Below are 24,883 nucleotides of genomic sequence, written 5' to 3'. Positions count from 1 at the left end.
GCATATAACTGCCATACAAACTAACCGCTGAAAATCAATTTTTGTATGGAAACCTGTTTTTTTGTTTGTGAAACGTTTGATAGTAAAAAATCGAGTTTTGGTAAAATTCAATATTTTAGCTCTTTTATTAATTGTCATGACATAAAGTTTACTTGCAATCACACCTACACAAATATATATGATTAGACATGTATGTTCACAATTGTACTTTATTTAGTGTTTCTAAAAAATCCTCTATACATACATACATATATACCTAAAACAATTCCTTTATGCTTAACAAAAATGTTAAACAATTAAAATCTGCATTTCCATCACATCGAGATATAACAAAGTATCTAAATATATAACTCATAATTTCGCTTGCACTTTTGTTTGCATTTCAATCGTTCGTAAACCCACTAAAGTTTCTGAATATATTTCAATAATTACATACATACATACTTATAGAAACGTGCCTCACAAGTCTCTGACATTAAATACACAAAACATAAATAGCATACACACATACATATATATCTAGAAAAATTTTACAATATATAACATATGAGTATTTAAAAAATGCTTTAAATATCATTAAATCATCTACTTTATCCACCAATTGTTAAATTTGAGACGAGACTCCTTATTGGCGTAGTATCGTTCTCTTCCATCGGCGGGAACGGATGTTCGGGTACATTAGAATTCGAGAATTGTAGAAGTATAATTAAGTAGGTGGTGAGTGCGCCACTTATCTGCAATTAAGATAAGTTATATATTTTAACGGTTTTGCAAGGATATTAGGATAATGATAATAAAATAATAATTTTTTTATACACTTTTTATACCTGCATATCTTTTGACCTACCGTGAAATAAAGCGTGCGGTCGATGTTGAAGAGTCCAGCGGCGGTGAAGTGGATTTTCAAATGCAACAATTGCAAAGAAAACTGCTGCAGCTTCTCCTTTAATTCCGCATTTTTTGCCTTATTGAGCAGTGAGTGCACAATGCCACTGGTTTTTTCGCTCTATAAATGAAATGAAATGAAGAAAATAAGCACTTTTTGCGTCTGATTTTCCTTTATTATTACTATCCACCTTTTGAATAGCTCGATTACTGCCCTCCACAATGGATACGATCGCAATGACATACAAAATCATTTGACATGAAAAGAAAGTCACGAATTCCGCAGTCTTGAATTTGCCCTCGTGCGCCGATTTGCCCAACAATATCTCGAGTACATAGTAGGCATCAAAAACGATGAGCAAAAATGCAATCGAAATGATGGTCAATAGTTGATAGGTGAAATATTTATTTGCTGTTGATGCGGCATCACAAATCATATGATGTATTTCCATAGATTCCTGTATAATCTCGCAAGGATTATTTGTGACTATGGTGTACATGGAGAATGAGTCTAAACATTGTAGTGAGCGTTGCTTCGGCATTGGTTTGACAATGCTATTGTCCCATTGATGTGCGAGTTTCTTTAAAACCTGAAAGGGAAGGCTCTGTTAGTTACAGTTGGAGAATATACAATTTCAAAGTTGAGGTTATGTCAGTTGCATATTTAGACAACACGATTCGGAAACACACTCTGCGATGAGTAAACAGCTTCATTACAAATAATAAGAAATTTAAGAGTTGTGGCCAAATCAATTTCATAAGCTCAAATTCACAAGCATTCGATGACTATAACTTAAATAATATTAGGTAAAACATGAATCTCGAATGTCTGGTAGATTTCAAGCTACTTGATGACTCAAATTAGAAATCGTTCAATAGCATAATTTGATTCTAAGAGCTCCCCTTTTTTTCTTATACTGTTTTCAATACACATACAATTGTTGTTGTTGTCATATACAGGGTTTGTCCGTAAAGTATTAGGACTGAGCCGAAAAATTTATTGAACCAATCATTACAATTCTCTAAAAACTTTCAAAATAGGCTCCTTCTGCGTCACATTTCCAAGCATTGAAGGCGTCACGGTAGGCATTCTCCGTAATAGCCTTGAGAGCCGAGGTGCATGCTGCTTGGCTCCCCTCTGTCGTCTCAAAATGCTTGCCTTTCATTGAACTTTTTAGGAAAGGAAACAAAAAAGTCCGTGAGGCCACATCTGGGTAGTAGAGCGGCTGCGAAAGCGTTGGAATGCCGGTCTTGGTTAGGTAGCTGTTCACAAGAAAGGCGGTGTGAGCCGAGGCGTTGTCGTGGTGCAACTTCCAATCGGCTGCGATGTCTTGTCGGACCCGATTGACCCTTCGTTTGAGTCTCTTGAGGATTTCCACGTAAAACTTGGCGTTGACGGTTTGTCCAGAAGAAACAAATTCATGGTGGATAATGCCTTTGATATCAAAAAAGATAATGAGCATCGTTTTCACTTCGGATTTGCTTATTCATCAGCGACCTCTTCCCGGCCCTCAAAAGAGCCCTGGGGCTACTGAAACAAACTACTTCTTGCTAAAGCAACATCTACGTAAGCCTGCTTGATCATATCAAGCGTCTCTGTCGCAGATTTACCGAGTTTCAAACAGAATTTAATCGCGTACCTCTGCTTCTTCGGCTTGCACCACTCACAGAAAAACGTCGGGCGAAAATGTTTGTCCTGACTCTCCAGGTGCTCGGAGACAACTGACCAGCCGCTCGTTCGTTAACTAGGAACACCCTCTACCGAATTCAGTCGGTGCGCGCACGCCGGAAGAAAATCAGTTCTATTACTTTCCGGACAAACCCTGTACATATATATTTTTTAATGCCAGTCGCTTCTCGTATCAGAACTTCCAATATTTTACCAAACCGCGGACTAGAGTTCGAAATGTAGCATATGACCATTTCAGATTGGTTCCATTATAGTTGCGTTCTATGTACGAAGCATTCATTATCATCTGTTTAAAATACTTTAAATCCCTCTCATGCAAAATGTTAATCTTTTCGGTCTGATCTTCGGCGAAATAGTGCGTTTTTCGGCTTGGAATTTTTAGATTTTATTTAATTTTTCATTCCACTCAATAATGTTGATAGGTTGATAAGTTGGAAATGGAGGTGTGTATTGCGATCTTTGTTGGTTGACGATCACGCAAAAGCATATAGTAAAACAGATAAAAAGAAATTTTCTACGATATTTCATTCATTGCTTGCATAGCTCATGCAATTCTTCACCGATTTTCGCAAAAATACTCAACTTTATTCAAGGCGCGAAAATATTGCGTCAGCTTGTAAATCATGGCATAATACAATTGTACTATGCCACAAACGAGTAAGTGTGGAGCGTAGTATGACACCGCTGCCGGAAGGCTTATATATACGTTATTGCGCGCCAATATACCGAACATACTCAATTGAAAGTAGAAAATAGTTAGAGCAAATATAGCCAAAGCAAAGCGATTTGTATGCGTTGCCACATATTTCTGCATAAACGACACGCCCACATTGAAAAAACGCTCTTCGATTCTATGCATGCGTCTAACGAGCGTACACAGTCTCTTGCGTTGCACGAAGCAAAAGCCCATCGCGATCACATTACCGGCGACGCCATTGTATTTCTGCATTGAGTCCGTGAAGTGCGAAATATCCGATGTGAAGAAATATTCGATGACCGTGTGATTGTGCAGAATACTATACATTATATTGACGTGCAGAAAGATGAAACGCGACGCCATGGCGAAATAACCGTAGGTCGAAGTACACAAAATGTGCCTTCGCGTCTTGGACGATATGATGATATGATATGGCGTTAGGCCGAAAAAGTGTGCGAATAGGAAAACCACACGTAAACTCGCGTAAATATTTGCAGGATTTCGATAGTCACGTCTCAAATTGCGCAAACCGTTCCAAAAACGCTGAAACATTTCCGTTGTGTGTGGTAAAAGTATGCGAACCCGTCGGCCTAGTAGTTGTGACTAAATGTAAGTGAAATTAAATTTCTTGAAAATATGCATGCAGCCATCTAGTGCTGATATGTACGGGGAACACTTAAAAACAGAATAGTAAAACTAATAACTTAAATAAATACAAATAAGGGAGGGCAGTGTTCGTGGCGGTCGAAACCAATAGATCGTTGGCTGAGTGATTTCCAGTTGTGTGTGTGAGAAAATAATGGCATCGACGCGAACGAAAAACGATACAATTTCTTTTTCTTCAGTTCAAACGAAGTATAATTCGATTTTAGTTTTGTTATTCTAAGTCTTCGGCATTGGAGAAATAGAAAAACGAAAGAATCAGCTTTCGAAATGAAGTATAATTCCATTTTAGTTTTGTTATTCTGAGTCTTCGGCATTGAAGAAACATAGAAACAAATGAATCAGCTGTCGAAAGGAAGTATAATTCGTTTTTAGTTTTGTTATTCAACGTCTTCGGCATTGGAGAAATAGAGAAACGAAAGAATCAGCTTTCGAAACGAAGTATAATTCGATTTTAGTTTTGTTATTCAAAGTCTTCAGCATTGGAGAAACACAGAAACAAATGAATCAGCTGGAAGTATAATTCGTTTTTAATTTTCTTATCCAAAGTGTGTTTCATTGGAGAAACAGAGAAACGAAATAATCAGCTGTCGAAGATCCAAAGTCTTCGTCATTAAAGGAAAAAAGAAATCTGTGGAAACGAAGGAGAATTAGTATGTAGTTTTATCCAAAATCTTCGGCATTGGAGAAACAAAGGAATCAGCTGTCGACACGAAGTATACTCCTTTTTTAGTTTTCCTATCCAAAGTCTTTGGTATTGGAGATACGAAAGTATCAGCTGTTAAAATGACGTAGAATTAGTTTTTAGTTTTCTTATCTAAAAACCTTTTTTCCAACTTCCATTATCTATTGACAAAATACGAAAAGATTTTTTCGACTATCCAATGTTTTGCCTGACTGGAAAACGCTAATATGCTCAGGTCTAAGTTTGTTATGACATTTGTCGAGGTTACACTCGGCTCACTCGCTACATATGCATAACCTTTACGATTATGGTCGACTATTGAAAATATCCGTTATTTGAAAAAACTTATGGTACCCTGGTGGTATGAATGGCATACAATAAGTTTAGCAAATGGTTGTGGTTATTGGTATGCAATTTAATCTTTGCTTTGATATTAGTGTCATATTTTGCTATCTTCGATATTCACATTTATAAGCAATACAAATGTAGTGAACAAATTAATTAACTAATTAAATTGCACATTTCGAGCATAGCACCACAAGTAGCTCATCATACACGTATGTATGTACATATGTATGTATATGTTTTGTGTTGATAATGGCCCATATTACCCTCGACAAAACCAAACGACCCACTCCAGACGATGCAATGGCACCCCAAACAATAACGTTACCGCCACCATGTTTAACTGTAGGTATAATATTCTTTGGATTAATGCAGTATTTGGTTTTCTCCAAACTTTTGAACGGCCATCACTTCCGAAAATATTATACATACTTTCGTCAGTAAATAAAACACGTTTCCAAAAGTGTATATCCTTGTCTACTCGTATATAGGCTTTAGTAAACTCAAGGAGAAGTTTACGATTCTTGGCTAAAATTAGTGGTTTTCTTCGTGCTACTCTGCTATGAAATCCATTGTCATGTTATTGTTCGAGGAGTAATAGTTATATTGGAACATTTTTCAATGTGTTCTGCTATTTTTTGGGGCCTTATTTTTGGATCCCGGTTGACTACTTTAAAAATACTACTAACATCGCGTCTTGAAAATTTCTTAGATCTACCAGTTCGGGGCTTATTTTCGGTACTATTGGTATTATTATAATTTCTAATGATCGTTGGTACAGTAGCACGACTTAGTTTCACGGCCTTAGCAATTTCTGCATTTGATTTGTTTTCTTTTCGAAGATTAACCACAATGTTTCTAACTGAACTTCTAACTTCTTTTCGATTATCCATTTTCATTGACTGAAGTAAAAGGAACTCTACTATAATTATCGCTTTGTCGACTTAAATAATTGCTTTGCTTGTAATTTAAAATATGGAGATCAATGATAATTGTTATTAGGCTTTCTATCCTCTTAATTTTCTGTTTGATGTTAAGAGTTCCCATGCATGCCGACGCCCGTTCTCTCACCTTGTTTATTAAGCCGAAGTGCTGCTGCAAACGAAACAGAAACGTGGAAAATAACACAACAACACTTAATAAGAAGACATGCGGCATGAAGAAGGTAATCATTGCTTGGAATGTCGGCCAAATATCATTGTGAAAGAGCATCCAAAAGCAACTGGACATGTACGAAACATTCAAAGTGATCATCAAGAACATTTTCAAGTGTGTCAATTTCATAATGTATTGATAGTTGAATGTCACACCGAGATTGTGAAAACGTCGGTCCACCGCCACGATAGTATTACATAACGAAATTATAACGCGACATTCACTCAAACTAATGCCGAACAGCGTCAACATGCCCAGCAGCCCGATGAATTTCTGCAACGTGTCGCCGATTTGTGAAATTTCCGATTTGAAGAAGTAGCCCACAATGGACGCCTGCTCGGCCAGCGAATGTATGAAGCAGTACATGAAGAAGATCACTTGCAGCAGCGTATTCAGATAGCCCAGCTGGCTGATGTGCAACGTGCGCTGTTGGCCGCCATCGCCCGTCCGTAGGCGAAATGGCGTTAAGCCGAGCATGAAGTTGAACCAGATTAGTGTTTGTGCAGCGCCAATGGCATCACTCGGGCTGAAGAGTTCCTTCCAGAAGTGCATGGCGTACGAGCAGTGAGCGATTTGATTTCTTTTGCGGGTACTAAACCGTTACGACTCACCGTTTGCGGTATTTATACGAGCACTGTGGCTGTACTTTGTGAGCAAATGAATGACATCTGTGTGCTTTAAAATTTATAGAGTTTAGATTGACGGCTTTTAAACTATTTAATGGTTATTAATTTATTAGTGGAAAGAAAAGAAAAATAATGAAGAATTGCCTTTCTAGGAATTTTTTATAAACATTGAAATTAAGCGCACTCTTTAACACGTGCAGCAGTCGACGTTGTTGTGGAGTTTGAGGAGAATATCCACTATGTTAAGTGATTATAAACTTTCAAAAATTGAGTTTTGAAAAACTTAAAAAGCGGTTCAGATAAGGACCTCTCACCAGTTCTGTCCGTTTGTTTTCGATTGCTTGCTTCAATCTTATCCGTTGTTGAAAATGTAGAATCAATCGTTTGACCAGACTGGAGCAACTCATAGTGGATGATTTCCAATACCGCCAAACACTCAGCATAACCTTTCGAGGCGTCAATTCTGCCTTTGCGACTATTTGTTGAGCTTCATCACGCTTGGACCATCTTCTTCGCACATTATTGTCGTATTTGATCTCCTTTTGTCATCCGCTTCAGAAATGATTCGATTTCATTTCCTTTCAGCAAAGAATCGCAAATGTTAATTCGGTTCACATAATTTTTGTAGCCAGCCTTTTTTAAATGGTTCAAAACCGTTTGATGATGAATGTTAAGTTCCTTAGCAATTCATGGCTGCTTATGTGACGGTCCTGGTCAATCTTTACAACAACTTAATCGACTTTTTCAACGATAGGTCGTCCAGAGCGAGGTGCATCCTTCAAATCGAAATTTCTAGAACGGAAGCGAGCGAACCATTGTTATGCTACAAAAAGCATCGCCTCCATAAATTTCACAAATTTCATTGGTGACTTGCGTAGCCTTCTTTCCTTTTTTACACAAAAATTTTAAAACATATCGAATTTCTTCATTATTTTCACTCATTTTTGAACAGCTCTAACTCTTTTCCAACTTAAACGAATTTAATATTTGGTTAAATGAAGCTTAAAATCGCACCTTTCCAATGCTATATGGTTTGACACAAAGTGATTGGTAGCACTATCCGACTGCAATCTAATGACAAAATACGAAAAGACTTTTTCGACTACACAATACATATTTGTATGCACCTCTAGTGAAAACATTTTTATTTTGTGATATGAGATAATTTTAAGCAGAAATCTACCCCACCTTCAGATATCACCAGGATCGGAGGTCCTGGCGATCGACTACAGAATCAAGGGAATACACAATTTTTAAAATGAATATCTGTTTTTTAAAGGGCATTTGTAAATTAATATGAATGTTTCACCGTATATTTATACGGTATATTTATCAGTTTTTTTCGCATAACTTTTCCAATATTATTGATTTGTATAAACGTCAATATTCATGAAACTATAACTATCTTGTTTGCCCCTCTCTTTTCTAATTTTTTAATTGTCAGTTGTCCATTGGCATTTCTGCTAATAGAATTGCATAGCTGAAGTAGCAATAAATATGGTGTTTTACTCCTGCAATATTTTCATTATGCAAAAGTATATTTATAGTATATTTATCTATAATTTTATGAACGCTTTTGCCATACCTTCTCATTCTGCTGCATTAAGCTAATTGATTTTTTGCAATTTTTGTAATGCGTTATTTATTGCTTCAATATTTCCTCTCTCCACTTTTCTGCCATTTACCCGCTTAGTGGAAAAGCATTCGTAAAATATATTCATTTATGGCTAAGAAGTAGCTTAAACTATTAAGTTCCTTGGTAAGAAGCTTTTCAAATGAAAATAGCACTGAATTTAGAGTTTGTCACAGAGAAAAAAAATGTTTAGACAAATGCCATTGGGTGCAAAATTTGCAAGTAAATAATTAATATTCTATCCTATAACTCTCTATTTTTGCTGAGTTTTTGAATACCCAAAAGTTTAAGAAACTAACCGCTCTAAAACTATTAATAGATTTCTTCCAGGTCAGTAAATAGGATAATATGAAAGTTGAAAAAACTGGTTTTGTGGCGTTTCTTCACTTAAGGCTGTCAGCATGTTTTCGAGAATAATATCGGTATGGGGGTTGACAGCTTCAACAAGAAAAGAGTGGAAAGAGCTATAAACTAAATAAAGATAGCTATTTATAAATTATCAATGTAGCAGACAACTTTTCTGTAGAATACTACCGGTTTGACAGTACTTAACCGGATAAAAAATCCGGTCCGTACGGTTACGTAGACCCGACTGTCACGGGAATGGTTCAATCTTAGTATCTGCTTTTAAAATGGTGTATGTCTATGATAGATCGTGTGTTACATTTATTGATTCGCCTAATTGTAGGCAACATATTGCGTGATTTTTTCTAGCAGTAGACATTTAATGTTATTTCTTATAACGGGTGATTTTTTTGAGGTTAGGATTTTCATGCATTAGTATTTGACAGATCACGTGGGATTTCAGACATGGTGTCAAAGAGAAAGATGCTCAGTATGCTTTGACATTTCATCATGAATAGACTTACTAACGAGCAACGCTTGCAAATCATTGAATTTTATTACCAAAATCAGTGTTCGGTTCGAAATGTGTTTCGCGCTTTAATTTTGTTCAGCGATGAGGCTCATTTCTGGTTGAATGGCTACGTAAATAAGCAAAATTGCCGCATTTGGGGTGAAGAGCAACCAGAAGCCGTTCAAGAACTGCCCATGCATCCCGAAAAATGCACTGTTTGGTGTGGTTTGTACGCTGGTGGAATCATTGGACCGTATTTTTTCAAAGATGCTGTTGGACGCAACGTTACGGTGAATGGCGATCGCTATCGTTCGATGCTAACAAACTTTTTGTTGCCAAAAATGGAAGAACTGAACTTGGTTGACATGTGGTTTCAACAAGATGGCGCTACATGCCACACAGCTCGCGATTCTATGGCCATTTTGAGGGAAAACTTCGGACAACAATTCATCTCAAGAAATGGACCCGTAAGTTGGCCACCAAGATCATGCGATTTAACGCCTTTAGACTATTTTTTGTGGGGCTACGTCAAGTCTAAAGTCTACAGAAATAAGCCAGCAACTATTCCAGCTTTGGAAGACAACATTTCCGAAGAAATTCGGGCTATTCCGGCCGAAATGCTCGAAAAAGTTGCCCAAAATTGGACTTTCCGAATGGACCACCTAAGACGCAGCCGCGGTCAACATTTAAATGAAATTATCTTCAAAAAGTAAATGTCATGAACCAATCTAACGTTTCAAATAAAGAACCGATGAGATTTTGCAAATTTTATGCGTTTTTTTTTTTAAAAAAGTTATCAAGCTCTTAAAAAATCACCCTATAGATTTAAACTTGTCACAAGTGAAATTGATTTAATTCTTGTATATGTATATCCTACACTTCTCATTGATTTTTATTTTCCAGGTAAATTCTGCTCTTTCTCTACCATCAATCTGGTTTCTTACAGAAAACATTTTAACGGTGTTACTGTCCCTTGAGTTTATAATTTTTCTCTCACAAACAAGTGCTTTTGAATTACTTAAAGAGTTTTCTTTTATTTCAGTAATTTGTTTAAGCTTTTGCCAAAACAATAATACTCTAAAAATTAAAAATTCAATAAAATAAAAATTGCGTGACTTCGAAATAGTAATCAATACATATGTATGTATACACCTGTTACCCTCCGAATTGAAGGACATTTTAAAACGAGAGTGCGTGTTTTGCAACATTCCAACTCGTTATGCAGTTTTAATTATGCCGTTAAAAACAGTTAACAATAAGTCTGCCACGAAATTGGTAATACCCTGAAGGAAACTTCGGAGACCCTAAACAATGTATATCTTTACTTGTATATATGCTTAGCGTGACGAGCAAAGTCGCTATAGCCATGGCCGTCAGTTCAGCTGTTTGTATATGCGCGAACTAATCCCTCAGTTTTTGAGATATTGCTCAGAGATGTTGCACATCTCTCCAAGAAGCCGCTCATTTGTCGAAACTACTATATAGTTACATGGTATACAAACTGTTCGATCAAAATTCAACTTTTTCTATGGAAATTTTGTTTATTTCACAAGATATTTTAACGAAACTGGGCATGAATTATTGTCCAGCACACATTACTCAGATCGAATCACTATAGGCTATAGCTGTCATGCGAATTATTCGATTAAAATCAATTTCTTGATTTTCTTTTTTTTCGCGAAGGAAATATTTTTTGAACATATTTTCTTGTTTTTGGTTCAGCAGCACTTAATATCATATCACAAACGATATCTTATGCCCCTAATTGTATACCTTATATTAACGCTCTAAGTCCCTACTCACTACGTAAATACTTTTTTTGGTAAGGGGGTATACAACCTCAACGAAATACTATATAATGCTTTATTGGGCTTCGCTGCTCCCTTTATTATTTCATTAAGCACACCATTTTATTAACGGTATACTTATGCATACATACACTTAATTGCTCACAATCACTCCCTGATGTATTGCTTACTTAGTGCCTAATATAGTTTACCAAAGGGAGAAGTTGATTATCAAATGACTGGTCAAACGCTTTACGTATTAACGAGCCTTAAGTAAAGAGTTAAACAAGTGATGCGTTTTTGTGTAAGATCTATATGGTATATGATATTTAGTATGCCATAAAAATCGCTAAAATTACTTATTAGACAATTAGTCTCTAACTTTTATGACTGTTGCTAACATTTTATGGTGTATATTTTAGCAATGATTTCAAAAAAGAAAACATAGTTCTACCAATAACTTGTTAGCGATTAGATCATCATTCTAGTGAGAATTAATAACAACAACTAGGACGAACCCCGGTTGTAACAGGCAACGACAAGCTATAGGCGCACTTTCACTGAATGTCGCTTACACATTAGAGGATTTCTCGTGCTTAAGTTTGATATTCAGCATAATTAATATGGTATTATTAAACTATTTTTGACAACCAGGCTTTACTAAGCTAGATTGTAACATTTTCTCAATGAGCTCAAACAAGAATGAATCGCACGTTTCACAAGTGTAATAATTTTTGCACTGTCTGTGCTTTCGATATTACTTATCACGATAAATACAACTCAATTTAGAGCCCTTCGCACATTATAAGGTTTCATATACTATAAGGTCAAGGATTCTTCTTTTAAAGAAATTATATTATTAAATTTGTGCCTGCGTTATAACGCCTGCCTTGCTTCCATATTCAGTATTGCGCCTAAGTGTAGGCAATATTTAGGTTTTTTATATTGTCACAGCACTGTTTAGCATATTCCTGAACCGAGTTCAATAAAAAATTGGATTATGGCTATTCATTTCAGCTTCGCTTCTTTGACCAATTTTAATAATATCGGCTCGGTATTTTGGTTTTTTGCATATTCTCATGCCCACAGCGACCCCTCTCACCTCATTCAACATAGTTAGTCGCATTTCCAGCATTTTCACAAATCCGTGATACATCATCGTAGCTATCGAGATAACCGTGTGTTGCAACGTAAAGACGACATAAAGTGGCGTTGACGGTTCTAAGTTAGCCGATTTCAAGAGCATAAAATTACCGCACGAATACACTGTGTCCACAGCAACCACCAACAATATGCTAAAATAAGAGTAATGCAACAATTTGGTATAGATTATTTTCACACCAACTTTATGCAACATGAGATCAATATCCTGTACTGTGCGTAAACTGTACTCTAGACGCTGCTTCGGTAGCATAGCCGTAATATATATGATCGTCACACCGATCAAACCGCTGAAAATTTGCAATGTATCACCGAAACGTGAGACGCCGCTATTAAAGAAATAGCCCGCAACCGTTTCGAAATCATTTATCAGCGTCAACATATAACATGCCACATAGATGGTGATGTGCAGAAACGTGTTGATATAACCAAAAATGGATTCCTTCAATTTCTTATTGCCCGCGCCGTCACTTTTGATGAAGAACGGCGTGAGACCGTGCCAAAAAGTGATCACGAAAAGCGGCTGCACGCTCTCGTATAGCTGTTGCGCCTGAAAGAACCGACGTAAACCGCTAACGCGCTGTGGTCGTGTGGCGCGCACTTCCTGTGCCTCAATGCCGTTCGTATCTTCGTCCATTCGCGTTGACTGCACCGCGTTAACTGGCCAAAAGTTGGCGTGTTGTTGTGACTTTTTAACCCAAGTCGGCACTCAACACGCCTAGACGCGAGCGTACGCTTGCGTTGACGTATGTATGTATGTAATGTGGTGTTTGTATTTGACCATCAGTATTGGTCGCAGTTTTCTCCATTTCTAATGAATTGTATATCCTTTCACTACTTTTTCTAATAAAGTATCCGTTTTCATATGCAAATTAGTGGCGGGAGTTTGCGCTGAGCCACCTCACACGATATTACCATATTTATCTGCACTCGTATTTAGGTGCCGACATTGATGTCGATTCTTGTCACTGACCCACCTGTTGTTGTCACTTTTTTTTTTGATGACGAGCACACCCATTAGCGTCTAATCGCCCACTGAAGTGGACACTAGTTATGCATGTGCATTAAACAGATTGTCAACTAGGTTTGCTTGGCATATAATGGGTTACCTGTTTAGGACTGCTGCTGATGTTAGCTGCATGCTTTGTACAGGAGAACTTCCTCTCTCACAAATAACAATTTTACGTTTAATTAAATATTGTGATCTGTATGCTTCGTTTAGCAAATTCATACAGGGTTTGTCCGGAAAGTTATAGGACTTGTGTGCGCACCGAGTGGATTCGGTAGAGGCCGTCCCTAGCTAAAGAACGAGCGGCTGGTCCGTTGTCACCGAGTACCTGGAGAGTCAGGACAAACATTTTTGGTCGACGTGTTTCTGTGAGTACTGCAATCCGAAAATACAGCGTTCGTTAGATACCTGCAACTTCGATAAACATCGGCAATGTGACTCGTGTGCTTAAAATTTTGAATTCAGACCGTCGACTAAGTATTCGTTCAATTGCTCAGAAGTTAAATTTATCAAAATCTGTGGTTCATGACATGGTATGTGCGAAAATGGTCCGAAAAGTGCTCACCGACGAGCAGTGCGACATGGCCTTGTGGACAGCTACCTAACTAAGACCGGTATCCCAACGCTTCCGCAGTCGCACTACAGCTAGATGTGGCCTCCCTGACTTCTTTGTTTCCTTGCCTGAAAAGGCCGATGAAAGACAAGCTTTTGAGACAACAGAGGCGACCCAAGCAGCATGCACCTCGGCTCTCAAGGCTATTACGGAGAATGCCTTCCATGACGCCTTCAATGTTTGGAAATCGCCAAAAAATTAGGTTAGAAGATCTTTATTTTATAGCTCATCAAGTTCACCTAGCATCTCGCAAGGAAATTTTTGATCTACAACTGCTTAAGATGCCCGGTAGTTTTTGTAAAAAAAAAAATTAATAAAAAATTCACAAGTCCCAAATGAATATCCCTGCAGCCAGTTATGTACATAAAATGTCGTCAGGCTTCTAAGGAATTAAATATTGACTTGTTGCTCTTTTAATTGCTCATTGCGGTAGCACATCTGCATATAGACATAGAAGCGCATGCCGGTAATTTGCATATGCGTTTTATGTGTGTTTTTTAGTTAATTTAATTTCTCAACACAATTCAATTAGGTACTTTCCTTCGGTATAGTTTTTCATTGCTGTACATATGTATGTATGTATTTAAAGGTATATAGTATGTAGTTCCATACTATATATATGTATTTATGTAACCATAAGCCACCGCTAGCGGGGAACAAACATTAAATAATACATACATACATACATTCATATATTACTAACTGGACTTTGTTAGTTGAAAGCATTCTCCTTTCCCTTCACAAAACACTTTCTCTTTGTCCACTTAGGCTACTAGAGCACATAACCTCACATTCTAGCTGAAGGTACTCATTTACCTATATATGTATGTACATAAGCACAATACTAAATAAGATAAGTTAGATGAATAACATGTTTGTTTGTCTTGCCCTGCCTGTCTGTCTGTCTGTCTGTCCGTCTAGTTGATTGGTAAATATTTAATGAACATTCTGCTCAAACAAGCTTTTGTTTTTAGTATACTAATCATTTGTTGTAAGCAATTGTTATTTACGTATCTACTTATATATAGGGTGGGCCAAACAAAACATTTTTAATTTTTTTTTCAATATTGGGTAGTCGAAAAAGTCTTATCGTTTTTTGTCAATAGATGCCGCTGGAGTTGTACAGGTATATCTCCAGTGCTACGAATCACATTGTGTCATTTTGAAATTTTTGTATAAAAAAGGGAAGAATTCCACGCAAGTCAGCAATGACATTTGTGAAGTTTACGGAGACGATACTGTATCAGTTCATGTGACACAACAATGGTTCGCAGGCTTCCGTTCTGCAAATTTCTATGTGAAAGATACACCTCGTTCAGGTCAACCTATCGTTAAAAAAGTCGATGAAATTCTGGAAATTGACCAGGACCGTCACATAAGCAGTCATGGCATTGCTAAGGAACTTAACATTCATCATCAAACGGTTTTGAACCACAAAAAGAAGCTCGATGTTTGGGTACCACATGTATTGTCTGTGACAAATTTATTGGACCGAATTAATATCTGCCATTTTTTGCTGAAATGAAATGAAATCGAACCTTTTCTGAAGCGAATGGTAACAGGAGATGAAAAGTGGTTCAAATATGACAATAATGTACGAAAAAGATCATGATTCAAGCGTGGTGAAGCTCAACAAATAGTCGCAAATACAGGATTGCAGCCTCGAAAGGTTATACTGAGTGTTTGGTGGGAGTGGAAAGGAATTATGCACTATAAAGCTGCTCCAACTTGGTCAAACGATTAATTCTACATTTTACTTTCAACAACTGATGAGACTGAAGCAAGCAATCGAAAAAACGGTCAGAACTGATCAACAGAAAGGGCTTCGTCTTCCATCAGGACAACGCTAAACCACACATATCTTTGATGACTCGGCAAAACTGGAAGAGCGTGGATGCGTCCACCATTCAGTACTGACCTTGCACCATCGGACTACCATTTGTTTCGGTCAATGCAGAACTCCCGTAATGGAGTAAAGTTGGCTTCAAGAGAAACCTTTAAAAATTAGTTGCCGCCGTTTTTCCTCGAGAAACCAGAAAAGTTTTCCACTGATGGAATAATGTATCTAGCGGAAAAATGGTAAAAAGTGGTTGATCAAAATGGTACATATTTGGTTCATTAAAGTTCATTATAAATACAAAAAAATAAGTGAAAGTTTGATTAGGAATACGGAACGACTTTTTCGACTATCGTCCTAATAAATTAGGAAAATATTTCTGTGTTATTTATATTTAAAATCTAAAATCACAATGCGCCACTTGTTAACATTAATATTATATTTTTTCGCAATTTCATAATGTCACAAAAATTCACGATATCTAAGGCAAAAAGTAAAAATAAAAATTTTCGGTCCACCCTAATGTGCATACGTAGATATTCGTCTATAAATACACAACAAACTATCACATGGCTCATGTAAAATCGACTGGCGTGGTCATTTCTCCTAATTAAAAATGCATTAATGTAATTTTGATCTAGCGAAATGAAAATAATTCTTTTGTAATGCGATAATTTAAGCACTATAAGCATATTTCAACAATTCTATTGCTAATTATTGTTATAGTTCGCTCACTGGTCTTTATTTAGTTGATATTTCGCTGCAATAACAGTAGCTACTGTTGAAGGCAAATGTTGAACAGTCATTAAGAGAGTATGGGAGATGAGGTTACTTTAGAAGTCCATCTCAAGGCCTCGAAATTTTTTTAGAAATGTTTTAAATTTTTCTAAAACTTCCGAAAGCATTTCTCAAGATCTCAGAATTATGTAGAAATATTAAGTTTTGGAATAATGTTCCTAAAATCGTCATCGAACGCAAGTACAGGAAAACCAAGGAATGACCGGACATTTACTAATGTTTAGTCCAAACCACGAGGACCGATCCAAGTCTGATTTCGGATTAAAAATAATAATAAACAATTATTGAGGAGACTAGCCACATTGAACACTTTCTAGAGTAAAACCAAAATCAGATATTTCAAAGTCTATTAAAAAAAACTAAAAAGCAATAAGAATGTTTTGTATTTAGTAGCAGCAGATCAACACTTTTGGGTTCTTGAGGCCCATCTGCAGTCTCTTTGTTGCAGAGAGTCATTAAACAAACTATTGCTTTGGGTGAGAGGGCGAGAAACCAACCTGAGTTCTCGATTTCGATCAATTATATTGAATTTAAGTACATAGTTAAGATGCATGGTTATCTGACTAGTTTGCGCCAAGTGAGGCTATCCACATTATATGAGAACTTTAAGCAGCTACAGTTATTTTGATATTTTAGACTCTTTATATTATACAGGGTTTGTCCGGAAAGTAATAGGACGGATTTTCTTCCGCCGCGATTGCACTTCGGAGCGTGTGCGCGCCGACTTGATTCGGTATAGGGCGTTCCTAGCTAACGAACAAGCGGTTGGTCAGTTGACGAAGGGTCAATCGGGTCCGACAAGACATCGCAGCCGATTGGAAGTTGCACTACGACATCGCCCCGGCTCACACCGCCTTTCTTGTGAACAGCTACATATGTAACCAAGGCCGGCATTCCATCGCTTCCGCAGCCGCCCTGCAGCCCAGATGTGCCCACCCCGACTTTTCCTTGCCTGAAAGGGGATCCAAGCAGCATGCACCTCGGCTCTCAAGGCTATCCCGGAGAATGCATTCCGTGACGCTTTCAATGCTTGGAAATCGCGCTAGCAGCGCTGCAACGAAGCAGAAGGAGCCTATTTTGGAAGTTCTTCCAGAATTGTAACGATTGGTTCAATAAATTTTTTTAATCGATTCAGTCCTATTACTTTCCGGAGAATGTCAGTTGTCACGAAAAGGTGATGGCTTGCTTTGCGGTTAATGTTGGCGTAAAGTTTTCTCACTGATATAATAAAGCTTTTGTCTCACCCACTTTCTTCCAAACCTATAATTTTCTATACTCGTATAATTAAAATACCCACACACACAACATACACATCCTACCTTATTGAGTATGACCAGACGGCGCTCAAAGCCACGGGCTATAAAACAAAAGAGGCAAATTGCCAAGAACAACACCGAATGTTGCAAAACGAATGCGATGCACACACATAACGACGGCTTCACGTGCGCCGAACGCAAAAGCAAATAAACACCCGCACAATAGATCGCAATTATCAGTATTTTCGCAACGATCAGCACCAATGCATAACGGTAAATACGCGAGTACTTTACACGCACACCAATATTCGCAAAATTCAAATCCAACTCGTTGAACACCTCAATTATACGCCGCATCTTACAACGCTGGGTCAATGCCGTCGTATAGATGACAATACCGGTGACAATACCGTTACATATCTGCAGTGTATCACCCGCATTGGAGATGTTCGTGCGTAAGAAGTAGCCCACGACAGATTCGGCATTCAACAGTGAATTGAGAAAGCAAAGGCCGTAAAGCGTCACATAGGCGGCCGTGTTGCAAAAGCCGAAGCAGGACGCGCGTATCTCGCTGGTACCGTTACGACGCTTTACAATGCGAAACGGTGTCAGACCGTAGATGTAGGTGATCAGGAAGAGCGGCTGGAGTGTGGCGAAAACTTCTTGTGTAATGAAGTACTGACGTATGCGTTGAAGGCGGGTTGCCGCCGCTGGCTGCTGGAGCGTGTTGGCGAGTTCGATCGTGGTTTCGTAACTTTTATTGACAATTTTTCTCATTTTTTATTTAAATATTAGTTTTTTTTTCTGCGCAAATGTTGCTATCCAGCACGCGTCTCGCACACGACTGTTTGTTTGAGCTATCGACTGCCTGTTGAATGTCGGCTAGGATATGCCAATAAATAAACTTCGGCTCTATTTGTGCACAGGTAATTCATTACCGGCAGCCATGTGACATGTTTGTTAAGTAATCATAGCTCACACATTAAAATGATGGCCCAAGGGAATTGTGATTGCGATTATAGTTGTATGTACGAGGTTTGTTCAAAGGATATTGCGATATTTAACTTAAATTTTCACATAATTTTTGATGTTATGCCGGAAATAGACCCCCATCCTTTGCTTTTCCCAACCTCAGTTTAAAATTTTATCTTTTGGTTCTGAATTTCTGTTTTTTTTTTATAATTATTAAAGGCTTCTGCACTACTTCATTATACAGATCCTTTGATCCTGTAAGAAATGAATTAAACATGCAAAATGGCCGACCTTATCAGCATAATTAAGAGATACGAGTACCAACGTAACGCAATAAAACAATCCGAAATCGAATCCACGTAGCTCGGTAAAATTCAAAACTCGCAATAATTTTTGTACCAGCCTCGTATGTACATATAGGAGTATGTATGTATACATTGTCACTACGTGGGTGACTCAATTAGTATGCATTTTATAGGTTTTTGATTAAATAGATAATTTTTAGACAATATAAGCAGTGCCATAGTCCCTTTATAGGTGCTTCCTTTTCCAAGGTGACAAAACAGTTGACTTCTGTGTTTAGCACCTCGAAGCGGAATAACGAAAGTACAATATGTAGAAGCTTTATTCAAAATGAGAATTTAAAGGTATTCTCCGAACTAAGTTACTGGAAATCAATTTTTATGTTTCTTTATATATTCAGCATATTAGATGGATGGTTTTCAGAAATTCTCAGTTTTTTTTTAACTAATTATAAAACATCAATTTGTTGTAACTAATGAAGATGTCGTCTCTAAAATCAAAGCTCACAAATTTCCATTTCGAAATTTCTAAAAGCTTCAGTTAAACGTTAGAGTTCCAAAACCCTTAAAAAGTTTTGTTGAGTTAAAAAATTTTATTTCAGTTTCCAGACTTTAAAGCGAAAAGGGGTCCGTGCTGTGTCTCTTCTACTGTCGTCACGTTTTTGTTGCTAATATATGATAAGGGTTCTTAGAAGAGTAAATGAAATTAGTCTACTTTTTCAATGATAACATAAGCAGTAGCAAGGGGCACCTGGGGGATAAAAATTTTGACAAAGTGCACGTGGCCTCGCCCTCTAATATAATTAGAGCTAGGAACGCCCTTTACCAAATCCAGTCGGTATGCTCCGAAGTACAGTCGAGGCGGAAGAAAATCGGTTCTATTACTTTCCGGACAAACACTATATGAAGTTTTGTCAACCCCTGAAAATAATTTTCCGTCTTTGATCCTTGCAAGAGTATGAAATATTCAGTTCCACCTGAATTTAGCTCTTCCTTACTTGTTTCTTACTTGCTGATCAAACCTCGTAAAACTTTTGTTTCTAATATTTTAAATATTTACACCCGTTACTCACCTTATTCAAGGCCTTAATTCTCAACTTCGTCGAAATCATTAAATGATGGAATAAACAAAGCGCGAAACATATTCCAATCTGTTGACTTAAAACAATAAATATTAATTGCCACGATGGTAATACTTGTAAACGAATCCAACAGCTGATGTAAAGTATGCAAATAATCGAGTAAATAAAACTCGTAAAAATGAGCTGGCAAATTACAATTTTCAACAAATTCCTATAATTCCAACAGATGCCAATTCGTTCGAAGCTCTTATCAATTTTCGGAAAATTCTCGAAAATCCACAGCAACTGTCGTCTACGTAGAGTATTCGTTATAAAAACGATCACCGCCGCAATGCCGTTTGCCAAAACTATAGCCATTTCGCCACCATTTGTGATATCCGTGTTGAGAAAGTGCCCGATATATGTAACCTTGTAATAGACTTTGTACGCGCAGCAGTAAATCCAAAAACACACACTAAAAAATACAACAATAAGTGAAAATCGTGAGGGTGCTAATGATTTGAAGCCCCGCTCATTGCTAACAACGACGTACGATGTGATGCCGAGTGCGTGTGTGAAGAACAATAACGGTTCTATGGATTTATAGTATTCGTGGGCACCGAATAGATTTGCAAAAGTCCGTCGCACCACAAGCATTTTCACTATTGGCGATATAATCACAAACTGATACTTTATTCGACCGACGGACACAGCAATAGCCCGATTAATTTTTATTAAATCATTATACACCACTTGCACTCATGCATACTTGGAGTCAAGTCAATTTTAATCAAATTTGAAGCATTAATGCATGCGTAGGCAAAATATTTAACCCCGCCAGGAACTTAAGTGCTTTCAAGTTTAGTAAATATTTAGTGTTTAGTAAACCAGTACCCAGTTGACACTGGTTTTTTAATTAAATTTATTAATTGATAAATAAATCACTCGGAGAAATGGGCTTCTAACACCTTGGCAAAATAGCCGTAATCAGTAAATAATTGTACCAATTTGAATAGTATGTCTTAACGGGAATATGCTGACAAACTTAACCGCATGACATGTTTTCACTATAAATGCTTTATGGCGGAAATTAATAAATGAAGTTGATCATATACATGCATAAATACATATGTATATGGTATATGTGTATGACGCCACTGCTTTTTCATTGCCCATTTTGGCAGAGTGTGTTTAACATATGAATTTTGAATAGAAACGCCCACAATACCTTAAACCTTCCTAGTTAAACTGCATAAATCATTATTGTAATCTAAAAATCATGGCATGTCAAAACTCATTTGTTTACCATTAGAATGCACAATTGTGGTTAATAATGTTTAATTATGACACCTTTAATTCTGACACCTGACAATGAGGTATATTATTATTAATATACTACAGGGTTTGTGCGGAAAGTAATAGGACTGGGTCCATTTAAAAAAAAATATTGAACCAATTGTTACAATTCTTTAAAAACTTTCAAAATATGCTCCTTCTGCTTCGCAGCGCTGCCAGCGCGATTTCCAAGCATTAAAGCATTGAAGGCGTCACGGAAGGCATTCTCCGGACCACCGAGGTGCATGCTGCTAGGATCGCGTCTGTCATTTCATAATGCTTGCCTTTCATCGACATTTTCAGGCAAGCAAACAAAAAAATGTTAAGGATCAATGACTCGTCACCTGTAATTACGTTCTTCAAACATTTGGGGTCACTTTAACACATGTTCCAATTTTCTTGGCCCACCTCCACTCGTCGCATTTTCTGGTTGTCAGTGGACACTTTTGGGACCATCTTGAACGCATGTTCAAGTGCTTTGTCACAATATCATGAACCGCAGATTTTGATAATTTTAACACATACGCAATTAAACGAATACTTAGTCGACGGTCTGAGTTCAAAACTTCTCGCACACGAGTTACATTATCGGTGTTTGTCGAAGTCACAGGTCTCAAGGTCTTCATCAGCGACCTCTTCCCAGGCCATCAAAAAGTTCTGGTGCCATCGATAGTGAGGCCGAAGGGTCTGTCAAAATTCGCCTCAAGCGCAGGCATCCTAAAGGATGATTACTTCTCTAAGAACTGAACTTATTGGCCTACCAGTTTAACCTAACCTAACCTTTCAAAGCAATAGCTTCAGCATTGCTATCATCGAGGGCAGTAAATAGTTTTTACTTTACATTTGGATTACGGAATAACTATTTCTCATGAGGTTTTTCTTATTTCCTCTTATTTGCATTTTTTGCAAATAATTATGATGACAAATATTTCGAAATGTTTGGTTACATTCCATATATGTATTATTTGTTGCATTGTATGTAAAACCTGGCACTTGCTCAGAGATATTTATAGATAGTCTAAAAATGGAGATAATCAAAAAGAGCAGTGACCCCATGCCGTTTGCATGACCTTGAGCAATTAACATGCTTTACTGTTATTTTACATTACAACCGGCGTCATTGTATACAGTTACATATGGTGTTGTAAAGTTGTAAGTCATTCTATTGTTAATGCATTTGTGGTCATGTTGCTACATTTTGCATAGTAACTGTTGTAAGTGAATGTGAGTGTGTACTGCTGCCAAAGCCGATGCAATGCATTGCCGACACCGTTAGTTTTTTCTGCATTTACACATTATTTATATATGGTTGTGTTTAGTTCAATAATGTTTTTTTTATTAATTTTTGTTTTTCTAAATACACAACTTTCGGTATGTTTGCGTTTTTGCTTTCTATCGCCTGTGGCGTGCCATAAAATCGTTGAAATACCGTTGTTCTTATATGTTATTGGAGTTAAATCTTGAATTCGCTATACATATCTGGTAGATCCAGCTACTATTTTCTTTAGCGTGAATTCAAGGAATTTTTTTTTTTTTTTTTGCAAATTAACACATGTTCAATTGCCATCACTGCGGTATAAGAAAAGTTTTGAGGCAGCCTTTCTGACGAAGCATCCTAAAGGTGTCAATTGGACTATTACAACCAGATCTGACATTAAATGCAGCATTACTTAAAATCTTTCTTTCTAAAACACACGCTGAAACAAGAAAGGAAATGTTAAGTTCGGGTGTAACCGAACATTTTTTACTCTTGCAACATGTAAGGATCTAGGACGACGATTTCTTAAATATATAACTCACACTCTGAACAAGAGATTCGTTATAAGGCTTGTTTGAAAAACGAAAGTCATGATATGTTAGTTGAAAAAGTCTTTTCGTATTTTTGTCAATAAATCTTGCTGCAGTCGTATATCTCCAGTGCTACAAATCACATTCCGCCATACCATATAGTGTTGGAAAGGTGATATTTTAAGTTTAATTTAACCAAAAAAAATTAAATTTGGGGAAGTTTAAAAAAAAAAGTTTCGGTCAATGCTGAACTCCCTTAATGGAGTAAAGTTGGCTTCAAGAGAAGCCTGTGAAAATTAGTTGTTGCAGTTTTACGCCGAGAAACTAGCAAATTTTCACACTGATAGAATAATGTCTCCGGCAAAAAGTGGTCGACCAAAATGGTACATATTTGGTTCATTAGAGTTCATTATAAATATAAAAACAATAAGTTGAAGTTTAATTAGAAATACGAAAAGACTTTTTCGACTACCCAATATTATCGACTGCCTGTTGAATGTCGGCTAGGATATGCCAATAAATAAATTTAATGCTTAATTTTTTGTGCTCAGGTAGTTCATTACCGGCAGCCATGTGACATGTTTGTTGAGTAATCATAGCTGGAGTGTTAGAATTATGGCTCAAAGGGACGTGATTGCGATAATTGTTGTACGCCTGCATATGCATATGCACATATGTATGTTCATATATTGTAACAACGCGAGTGGTTGAATTAGTAAGCATATTAATTATTTTCAGTTAAAGAACCATTTCCAGAATTTTTTCTCAACATTTTTGAAATGCAATTTTTTCAATATCTGAAGATACTTTCTCGTCTTTGATCAAGAGTATGAAATGTTCGGTTACACCCGAACTCTTACACTCTTCCCTACTTTTTTCTTACTTGCTGACCAACAAACATCTGTTTCTAACATTTTGCTTAGTTACTCTTTTAGTGTATCTGTTGTAGTTTATGTACATACTCTACGTGTGCGAAAATATGTAAAACAAAAGCAAAAGCGTTCTGTTATAAGTGATGTTATATTTAAAGAATTGTGCTCAGCGGGTGGAATCCACCCCTCACTCACCTTATTCAACGCCGTAAGTCTCAACTTCGTCGACATCATTAAAAAATTGAATACTAAAATCGTGAAAGATATCCCAATCAGTTGATTTAAGGTAATATATATTAATTGCCACGATGGCAACACTTCCAAACGAACCCAACAACCTATAAAAATTACCAAAGTAATCGAGAAAATAAAACCCGTAAAAATTAGCTGCCAAATCACATTTTGCAACACTTTTGTATAATTCCAACGTATGCCGATTCGTTCAAAACTCTCATCAATTTTCGGAAAATATTCGAAAACCCACAACAACTGTCGTCTACGTAGAGTATTCGTTATTAAAACGATCACCGCCGCAATGCCACTTGCCAAAACTATAGCCATTTCGCCACCATTTGTGATATCCGTATTGAGAAATTGCCCGATATATGTAACGTTACAGTAGATTGTGTACACACAGCAGTATGCGAAAAGAGATAAGGTCAAAAAAATAACAATATGTGAATATCGTGAGATTTTCAGTGCTTTGAAGCCCCGCTCATTGCTAACCACGGCGTACGATGTGATGCCGAGTGCGTGTGTGAAGAAGAATAACGGTTGTATGGACTTGTAATATTCGTCGGCACAGAGTAGCTTTGCAAAAGTCCGTCGCACCACGAACATTTTCACTCTTGGCGATA

General features: G+C 37.1%; 2 protein-coding genes across 6 annotated transcripts; both read right to left on the bottom strand.

The window, feature by feature from the left end:
• Window positions 1-101: 101 nt before the first annotated feature.
• Window positions 102-24,883, bottom strand: LOC105223121 (putative gustatory receptor 28b). 5 transcript variants are annotated; one of them, XM_049451336.1, is made up of 4 exons: window positions 24,222-24,883; window positions 1,077-1,475; window positions 848-1,006; window positions 102-734 (listed from the first exon to the last, which is right to left on the bottom strand). In XM_049451336.1, the coding sequence occupies exons 1-4, from the start codon at window positions 24,864-24,866 to the stop codon at window positions 591-593; spliced, it is 1,347 nt and encodes a 448-aa protein (XP_049307293.1). In that variant the 5' UTR covers window positions 24,867-24,883; the 3' UTR covers window positions 102-590. The 5 variants fall into 5 exon arrangements, with proteins under 5 accessions (XP_049307293.1, XP_049307301.1, XP_019844778.2 ...); XM_049451344.1 differs by lacking the exon at window positions 24,222-24,883 and adding an exon at window positions 20,044-20,717; XM_019989219.3 differs by lacking the exon at window positions 24,222-24,883 and adding an exon at window positions 12,125-13,093.
• Window positions 17,499-18,803, bottom strand: LOC125777135 (putative gustatory receptor 28b). The gene has a single exon (XM_049451363.1). The coding sequence runs from the start codon at window positions 18,471-18,473 to the stop codon at window positions 17,634-17,636; it is 840 nt and encodes a 279-aa protein (XP_049307320.1). The 5' UTR covers window positions 18,474-18,803; the 3' UTR covers window positions 17,499-17,633.

This window comes from Bactrocera dorsalis, chromosome 1 (genome assembly GCF_023373825.1).
Source record: "Bactrocera dorsalis isolate Fly_Bdor chromosome 1, ASM2337382v1, whole genome shotgun sequence".
Taxonomy (NCBI): domain Eukaryota; kingdom Metazoa; phylum Arthropoda; class Insecta; order Diptera; family Tephritidae; genus Bactrocera; species Bactrocera dorsalis.
The sequence above is the reverse complement of the archived record's forward strand: the minus strand, read 5'-3'. Positions and strand labels throughout refer to the sequence as shown.